Source organism: Rattus rattus, chromosome 6 (assembly GCF_011064425.1).
Source record: "Rattus rattus isolate New Zealand chromosome 6, Rrattus_CSIRO_v1, whole genome shotgun sequence".
In the NCBI taxonomy this organism is placed as follows: domain Eukaryota; kingdom Metazoa; phylum Chordata; class Mammalia; order Rodentia; family Muridae; genus Rattus; species Rattus rattus.
This window is the reverse complement of record NC_046159.1, coordinates 88,743,955-88,753,468: the sequence shown is the minus strand read 5'-3', so window position 1 is coordinate 88,753,468 and position 9,514 is coordinate 88,743,955. Positions and strand designations below refer to the sequence as shown.

At 54.1% G+C, this 9,514-nt stretch overlaps 1 protein-coding gene across 1 annotated transcript; it reads left to right on the top strand.

The window, feature by feature from the left end:
• Positions 1 to 5,996: 5,996 nt before the first annotated feature.
• Evx1 (even-skipped homeobox 1) lies at positions 5,997 to 9,357 on the top strand. Its single transcript, XM_032905162.1, has 3 exons — positions 5,997 to 6,423; positions 7,918 to 8,174; positions 8,741 to 9,357. Exons 1-3 carry the CDS (start codon positions 5,997 to 5,999, stop codon positions 9,278 to 9,280), a joined length of 1,224 nt encoding a protein of 407 aa, XP_032761053.1. The 3' UTR covers positions 9,281 to 9,357.
• The last annotated feature ends 157 nt before the right edge of the window (positions 9,358 to 9,514 follow it).

Here is a 9,514-nt window from a genome sequence, read left to right as displayed (position 1 = left end):
TGCAGGTCAGGTCACATGTACACACAAGCCTGGCCAGCCACTTAGGTTTAGTCTTTTGGTCCACACAACATTAGGATAGTTTGGGAGAGGAAGCTGCTATGTAATGAAAGAAGAAAACAACAACAATAACAACAAATCCCTCAGGTAAATATACATCCCTAAAAATGAATTAGGCCATTTTGCTTGGACTCTGGTGGCTCTAAAGGACTTATGAAGGGAGAGAAATTCTGGCAATTGAAGGACCTCTGTGAGCTTTTCTAGGGAAAGGATAGCCAGGTATCTAAGGGGATAGAGATTCTAAAAGGTTAAGAGTGTAGGGGTAGTTGGTTGGGTGTGGTAAAAGGCTATATGCCTGTAAATCTAGCACCCTGGAAGGCTGAGGCAGGAGGGTGCCTGTGAGTTGGGGCTAGGCTGGTGGTTTTCAGGTTATCATATGTGATTGTGGTCTTGCCTCTTAAAAAACTAGATGCGTGACCCTGGGAAACCCAAGTCTTTCTTAGTAAAGTAATCAGGGTTGATTGCAATGGTATGGGCCGATGCCTTAAGGTGCCCAAAGTCAGTAATTATACTGACATTTGCCACTCTAAACCTGATCCCAAAGATCGGAAGTTCCACCTTCAGGTCCCAATGTCCTGCTGCATGGCCACACGTGGCCACAGTAAATTTTTTTCTCCTATAGTCCCTTGCACTGTCCTCACCCAGCTGCTGGCCCCTATCCTGTAGAGGGAATATTTCCAAATGGTTTACAGCCTTTTCCCCCCTCCCCTGCAGGTCCAAGGGGAGTACCCAGGGTCCCAGGAATTGTCCCCTCATCTATGAGTGAGGCAGGAGGAAAAAAGTCCTTGGTGAAAGCACAAGCTGGCTTTTTAGTGTGAAAGCCTCAAAGCCCATGTCTGGTACCTCATGGTAGCCAGGTAAGCATTCTACCACACAGGTCACGGCCCAGCTTCCAAGTTGTTCTGAGAGTTGTCTTCCAGGAGGAGTGGGGGAGTGAAATACTCTTCCTCTTATTTCTCCCCGTTTAGTTTTCTCAGCTGCAAGCCAGGAATAATTCATCACCCCCTTACCACCCCCCCAAGCCTGTAGAAGTTAGAAAACACAAATGCACAAGACTGTGTTGTCCTTACCACAGGGCCCCTTGTCCTCCTGGAAAAAGATGTATGTTGGGGAGGGGTGGCATCAATGTGGCCAGGAGCCTCTTCTCCAGGGAAGTGCTTTTGAGGGTGGGAAGGACCTGCTGAGGCTTCAGCCCTATCTAGATTCCAAAAAGTCTGTGGGGTGTTACCTCAGCATGAGTGATAGCAGAAGAGATTCCCCAAGGACAGGAAGGAAGAAGACTTAGGAGGAGGAGCCTAACACTCAGCCTTGCCCGGCCATTTGTTAGGACTGGTCACCCTACAACTGAGGGAGAAAAAGCATTGCAGTCTGTCAGAGCCCTTTAAGGAACTCTTGCACAGCTAAAAGAGACTCAGATGTCAACTACCTTTGTAATAATAGCAAGTTTCAGAACAGTCAGGATGAAAGAGACCATGGTACTTTTGTGAGGGCAAGGCTAGCTATCCTGGCTTTTGTACATGCAGACACTGAAGAACTCCCTTGGACGGGAGGGAACAAACCACACTGGACACATCCAGGCCTTGTCCAAAGGGAAGGGTTAGCTTCGGGTGTCAGTCCTGTGGTGGGTCTGCTCCCCACTGCTGTCAGCACCCACGGTGAGCTAGGCAGGCAGAGGTAGAACAGAGGTAGGAAGCCACTGGACTCTGGTTTTCAGTAGACTAGGCAGACAGGTCCAAAGGGAGAGAAGGCAGGATTAGATACTTTTGGGGTTCTGAAAAGCACCACGCATTGAGCGCCATGAAGCACCCAGGTTCTTGTCTCAGATATCTGTGCCCTTTACATCAGGAGACCCAGAGGCTGAGCACTTTTCCTAACTGGACTCGTCCTAACTGGACTTCCGAAGCCTGCACCTCAGTCTTCTGAAGAGGAAAGCTGTTGTGTTGCCCCCTGCAGCTGAACACTGCCTCGAGCTCCCTCAGCAACAGCCCCCTCCCCCGCCGCCCCCGCCGCCCTGGACAGCCTGGAAGAGGGGTAGGGAATTGGCCCAGATCATTTGATCTCAGGGCTCATGGACCCTCTGGAGTTCGGCTTCCAGTGAACTTTCCTCGGGGGAGGGGGGCGGCTGTTCCCCAAAGGAGTGCACTACTCAGTGATTCTGGGCTCAAAGAGGCCTGGACAGCTGTGTTGGGAGCAGTAGAGCTGACTGAACGGCACTCCCACTGCCAGCCCCTCTAGCTGTAAAGACCCAGAGTCACAGAAACTTTCAGGAAATATCCCTGCCAGAATCTGGGAGGTCACGGAGGACCAGAGGACAGTCTCTAAGACAGTTGGGCGACTCTTACTATTTAGAAGGATGCTCTCTTTGTTCTTACATTTGACGAAAGAAAAGTTAATTTTTTTTCTTTTCTCAGCCAACTCACAGCCCCCCCCCGCCATCTCTCCCCCTCGCCCCTTCGGGAGAAGGCGGCTAAACCAGCTCCAGGTCCTTGGACTTTCGTCCTTTGCCTTTCAGGAGGCATGTGCAAAGGTGCTCTGGACGGCTCAGGAAGCTGCGGACCACGCCCACGGGCCCAGGTCCACCTAGACAGCTACCACGACCGCCGCCGTCTCTGCCGAGCGAAGCGAAGCTTTTTCCGTGGATCCCTGCGTCCAGTGCCCGCTCAAGGCTTCAGATTCCGTTTGAAACAACCGGCGCGACTTATCTCCCCTCGGCCCCGTAGGATTCCCAGCCACCCTCTATGCCTCCTAGCCGGGGCGGAAGCCAAACCCGCAGCTTTTGAAGTTCAGAGAATTTCAATCAGCGTCGAGCTGGCGGCATCCGAGCCGATCGCCCCAGCAGGAGAAGGACCACAGGTCGGCAGGGTTGCAGGGGAGAGAGATGCACCGGGACCAGATTCCACTCGGGCGGCTGTCACCCCCTCTTCGTTTTCGAAGGGTTACCTTGCTTCACGGGCTATTAGAATTTTCTTTCTTTCTTCCGCTGCTCAGTAAATAACCTTCATAATACAACGGCAGTGACGATTAAAACACACTTCCCATGCAGGAAGATAAATAAAACAAAAACAGTAGCACCCTAAGAGAAAGCAAAAATCCTGAAATCGTGTCTTTCTCCAGCACTCTCTTTTCATCTGCCGTGAAACATCCCACCTCCCATCATTTGAAGTCGGCCAACTGCTGATTTTAGAAGTGACATTTAGTTAGATTTTCCCCCTTTAAGCATCGGCATCGGTGGGGAGAGGTTCAGTAGGGACCTGAGAACTAAATAGACGGAGACTGCTTTAAAAAGCTAGGCTAGATTCTGGGGAGGAATTTGGGATTGGGGGTGGGCTGGGAAGGGATTTCCAGGAAGCTCAAAGCAGGAGCAGAGAGGAGGCTGTAGTCTTCTGAGTCTGAGGCCCCTCCCGGAGATGTAAGGGGAAGCCTGGCTCCATCAGACTGACCCAGGAAGGAAACTAAATGGCACCCCTTGATCTCACAATTCTGTTCTGCTTTCATCTCTAGGGAAAATGCTGAGTAAAAGGGGATCAAACATTGAACATTCCCATTGAATGCAAAACTGGGGGCGGGGCAGGGGAGCTCCGACTGACTCTAGGGACCAGCCTCCCTCTGAGAGGGAGGGCAGTGAAGTAGTGGCTTGTTCATGGGGGGTGGGCAGGGAAAGTGGGTGTCTCATAGGCCCAGCCCTGGAAGATTTTGGTTTAGCAGCGACAACAGCAGCAGCAGCAGCACCAGCAGCAGCAACCCCAGACAGATTCAGGAGTCTAGAGAGCAGAGAGAGTAAGCCAGGTGCTCCTGCAGATCTGCAGAGTGAGAGAGTCGGGGCAAGCCAGAATTGGTGGCTATCTCCTCACGGTAGGAAAGGTCCCAGGACTCATTATCTCCTCGATCCCATCTCTGCCCTCGGCCTCTGAAATAGTTCTCTAGATTTCTGGGCTGGCAGATTTAGCAGATGGTGGATTTGGGGGTTCATAGGGAGTGGAAGCATTTGCGTGGACACCACCCTCCTTGTCCATCTGCCCTTGTTCCCCAGGCAAGGATAACAAACATTTGCTGTACCAGGAGAGACGTGGAAAGCCAGAGCTGTTTTCCTAAACCTCTGGCTTCCTCCAGTCTTTCCATGATCCTAAATCAGAAAGATGGAGGGACGGGTAGGAGACAGATGACAATGAGGGAATCATAGGAACTTTTTTAGAAACTGTGGCTTTGTCTTGGGACGCAGAGGAGCCCCCCCCCTTTCAGTTAAGTGGGCAGGCTGCTCACCAGTGGAAAATATTGCAGGGGGAGCCAGAGAGAGGGGAAACCAGGAACTAAACCTGGAAGATGCTCACTTCTACCCCTCAAACCAGCCCACCTGCCAGGCTCCGGAGATCTATTCCTTCTCCCAAACACCAAGTCCCAGAATTCCACAGACCCAGCTCCTCACCTCCTCAAAGGATTATCTTAGCCCACAAACCCCCATCCCCAATTGCCTGTTTTGTTTTTTGTTTTGTGTCCCCCAACCCCACCCCCAGGACATTTCAATGACTCTCTTCTATCTCTGGCTTTGAACACAGAAAACTTCTTTTGGGCAGAGCACAGGAGAGGACCCTGCAAGTTCAAATCCCACCGATACCATTTGCTACATTCCATCCACAGTTGCCCTAAAACCTCCAAGGAAGGCCGCCAGTACCTTCTACCTGGGGTCTTTCGGTGCTGCCATAGTAGGGGGTCTGATTGCCAGCACCTTTTCATTAGAGCACTCTGTTTGTGGCAGAATTCGTTGACTCTGAAGAAATCACCTAAAACACACACAGGAAAAGAAAGGCCAGTCTTAGACCCTTTCCCTAACCGACATACCTGAAATAGCCCGGAGACAAGCCAAACCAAAAGATGTTTTCTTCTATGAAGAGCCAACCCGAATTCAAGCCAGGACATCTAGATAGAGAGAGAAAATTAACAACAGCAGTGACAACTCATTGAACATTTCGATTTTAAGCCAGGTGATCTGGGTGGGGAAAGATTTTCTTCTTCTCCTTAAATCGTGGAACACTGAGCCGGCACACAAGGCCGGCTTTCAAAGGGGAAAGAAGATACCTCTTGACTCTCAGGGAAGAAAAATAAAGTTTGGTTTTAAGGAAGGAGACAGATGAGGATGGGGCGATGAGGGAGAAATGGGGTACTGCAGGCTCAAGCTCTCCAGACAACTGGGGTGGGGGGCACTTTTTCAGTAGCTTGTAAAAAATATTGAAGCCACTTAGAATGACAAGCGGTTATATAAATACTCGGAAAGCCCGGGTTTGTACGTAGCTTCCAAAAAGCAGCTATGGGTTCTTTCATTAGTATTAGATCTAGACACCAGGGTAAGAAAACAGAAGTCAAAACAACAATAAAATAAAATTTCAAAAGCGTTTTTCAATTACCAAGTCCTGCTGCCCCTGTGGAACTCGCGGCGCGCCTTAAGCGCTCCCTTTTCTGTGTGCGGAATTCCATTTGCATCCTCTCTGCCTGGGTGTCTCCCTTTCTCAGTGTGTGTGTCTCTCTGTTTTCACACTCTCCTCCCCATTCGAACGAGGCCCACACCTGGCGCATCACTGCCGAGCCATTAGCTGCGGGTCTCCTTTCATCTTCGCTGTGGTAGACGTTTCTATTTATCCACTTGCGTTCGCCGAGTGGCGTCACCAGCGGTACTGTAATGACGATTGCAGCAAGAGGATGACAGCTTAGAAAGAAGAGGGCAATGGGGCTTCCTCCCAGAGGCGGTGCGGCACAGAGGAGCGCTCGCATCACAAGGTGACCCTAGCTCCCCACTGGCATCTCCGCGGTCGCCGTCTACACCACGCTGGGGCTACCAGGCGCCAGCCTTGTTGCCTTAGCTCCCCTTCTCAGCCAAGATCCCAGGGAGCCTGGGGTTAGGAGCTAACTTGGGGGTTTCCCCCCTCCCCCCTCTGGAGAGTCCGGGGATGGAGAGCCGAAAGGACATGGTTATGTTTTTGGATGGGGGTCAGCTTGGCAGTCTGGTTGGTAAGAGGGTTTCTAATTTGTCCGAAGCCGTGAGCAGCCCGCTGCCTGAACCGCCAGAGAAGATGGTGCCCCACGGTTGCCTGAGCCCGCGAGCCGGCCCTCCGACTTCCCGGGAGCGTGGCGGGGGAGGCCAGGAGGAGGAGCCGGTCGATGGACTAGCAGGCAGCGCTGCAGGGCTGGGCGCCGAGCCACGGTCTGCTGGAGCGGCCATGCTTGGCCCGGGACCCCCAGTCCCCTCTGCGGACAGCCTCTCTGGCCAAGGGCAACCTAGTAGCTCAGACACCGAGTCGGATTTCTATGAAGAAATCGAGGTGAGCTGCACCCCGGACTGCGCCACCGGGAACGCCGAGTACCAGCACAGCAAAGGTAGCCACCTTGTCCCTCTGCTCCCCGGTCCGCCCACAGCACCCACAGTTCCCTTCATCTCAGGCCAGGTGGAAGATACTCCTTTCCCTTGGGGCAGGATGGCTGGGGGTTGGGTGAGTGGGGCGGGGGCACCTGAACAACTCTTGCTCTCTGCACCTTGGTGTGTGTGAGGTCTCTTGTGTTATCCCATTAGTGGGACTAAGAGTGACAGTTGTGCCTGGATGAATGTCAGCTTTGACACAAGTCTTGACTTGAGGGATCCAAAACGCACCCCAACGCACCCCCCCCCCCGAGTTTTGTGGGAATGATTCAGCTGAGAGGAAGACACCTTCCATCGGGTAGGGCAAGATCAAACGCTTGTCCGGGCAGTTTGTGACTGGAGGGGTGCAAGGCACAAGGAGGCGCGGAAGCCAAGAGAATATAAAGGACCGTAAAATAGTGGCGGACTCTGGTCTCCGGAGGGCTGCAGCCCTCCGACCAGTTTGCACGTCGGTCAGAGGTCCAAATTACCTTGTCACTTCCCGGGCTGGCGGCGCCAGGTCGGAAATAGTCCCAATGGTCTAATTGCCTTTGGTCTCCGGTTGCATTTGAAAAGGCGGGGATTGGGCCCTCCCCCTCCCCCTTTCCATCGGTCTCACTTCTCCACCCAAAGGAAAAGCAGCTGCAGGGGGCTAGAGCCCCACCCTTCTCTGGGGTGGGTCTAAGGGGTTGGTACTTTAATTACAGAGCTCCTTCTCACCAGGGGCTAATGGGAATGGGGGTGGATAGCTCAGAAGGGAGTCTCTCTCTATAACAACAATATCCACTCCTAGGAATGAAAAACTGGGAGCTGGAGCCCATCAGTAGACACACCTCCACAAAACCACGGGGATGGGTGGGAAAGGCTTGCATCTACCTCTAGGCCTCCGCAGCCAACACCACCTTGTTCAGTATCCACCTCCACCTCCTATCATCTTATCTACCTACTCCAGATTCACTACCATACCATGCCCTCACAACCTATACATAAAAATACCACTCCTGCAATAGGATGTGCAACACACATCCCCACACCTGCTACTGGCATCCTGGTGCACACACACAAGAACGGGGAAGCTCACTGCATGTCCAACAATCTACAATACATTAACCTCAAGAATTTAGTGTCCTGGCACATCCTTGCCCATTCCTACCCACAAAAGTAGAAAGCTCAAGGAATATGCCCTTTGCTGCACCCAGGGGCAAGCGGAAGGGAAAGGAGTTTGGGAGCCTTTAGACCCATATGCCTTAGGTCCAGGTCTTCCAAACAGTCAGTTTAAGTCTGCCCCAAACCCTTTCTGTTTCAACGATCCAAGACCTCGCTGGTGAAGCTTCCAGAGCCCCAGCAGAATCAGTGACTGAGGAAACGAAAGGGTTCTCCTTCTAATGCCCCTCCTCCAACCTGAAGTCAGCATTGTTTGTGTGTTTGTGTTGTGTCTCTGTCTTTGCACCTGTGTGCTCTGGGCTCCTGTGCAGCGCCAGGCTCCGATGCACTGGGCAGCAGTCCTAACAGTAGCAGCGAGGCCCCCAAGAGTAACGGTGGCAGCGGCGGCAGCGGCTCACAAGGCACCCTGGCCTGCAGCGCCAGTGACCAGATGCGCCGATACCGCACGGCCTTTACCAGGGAGCAGATTGCAAGGCTGGAGAAAGAGTTCTACAGGGAGAACTACGTTTCAAGACCGCGGAGATGCGAGTTGGCTGCAGCCCTAAACCTTCCTGAAACTACCATCAAGGTAGGCTGCACTAGGATGCTCCAGGCGATCTATACCTAGGTTGGTAGGAAGGAAATGCCAAGGGCCTATCTCCTGAATTGCAGCTGAAGAGTCTGGGCCTGGACTCTCCAATCTGGTACCTGCAGAAGTCCCCTCTGACAGTCCGTGGTCAGCCACTGCTGCCAAGAGGTCGATTTTGTCCTTTTCCTAGGCAAATAGAGTACAAGGGCAGGTGATTGCACGTGACAGTGCCCCCGAAAGAACAGGGATGAAAGCGCCCCCAAATCTGTGGGAAAATGTCTTTTGCCTCTTCAGACCCATCGAGGCAGGCCTTCCTATTAGCACCTTCACTCCAGATTGTGATGTCAAGGCCGGGTAGACCGAGCAGCTCCCCTCGTCTCCTCCCGAGGGTTTCCCTCTGGGATGGCGGCGGGTGGCCTGGCCTTGTTATCTGGAGTTGCTTTTGACTCTTGGAGAAAGAGGAAGATCCCCTCACTGTAGGGATCGCCCTCACACGCCACCCACCCCAGAGTTGGGCCTGGGCCTGGCGCAGTCATCCGACCCGCTCCTCCTCTTCCTCTCCTCAGGTGTGGTTTCAGAACCGACGCATGAAGGACAAGCGTCAGCGGCTGGCCATGACGTGGCCGCACCCAGCCGACCCCGCCTTCTACACCTACATGATGAGCCACGCGGCGGCCGCGGGCGGCCTGCCCTACCCCTTCCCGTCGCACCTGCCCCTGCCCTACTACTCGCCCGTGGGCCTGGGTGCCGCGTCCGCTGCCTCGGCCGCCGCCTCGCCCTTCAGCGGCCCCCTGCGCCCGCTCGACACCTTCCGCGTGCTCTCGCAGCCCTACCCGCGACCCGAACTGCTGTGCGCCTTCCGCCACCCACCGCTCTACCCCGGGCCGGCGCACGGACTGGGCGCCTCGGCCGGCGGCCCCTGCTCCTGCCTCGCCTGCCACAGCGGCCCCTCCAATGGGCTGGCGCCCAGGGCCGCCGCCGCCTCAGACTTCACTTGTGCCTCCACCTCCCGCTCGGACTCCTTCCTCACGTTCGCCCCCTCTGTGCTCAGCAAGGCCTCCTCCGTGGCGTTGGACCAGAGAGAGGAGGTGCCCCTCACCAGATAAGGGGGCGCCCTCAGGGCTGCCGGCTGCAGGACGTCATGGGGTGGGGGTGGGGGGAGTCTTCGAGACTCCTCCAGGATCCTACCTGTCACCTCTCTTCTCAGATGAAGAGGGGAAAGGAGGTGGGGGGGACACCATAAAGGACTCGGCCTAGAGGATCCAGGAGCCCCAGAAGGGCAGTGAATGTTGCTGCTTGGAGCAGGAATGGGGTGGGAAAGGTTGAGAGAGCTTCCCCTG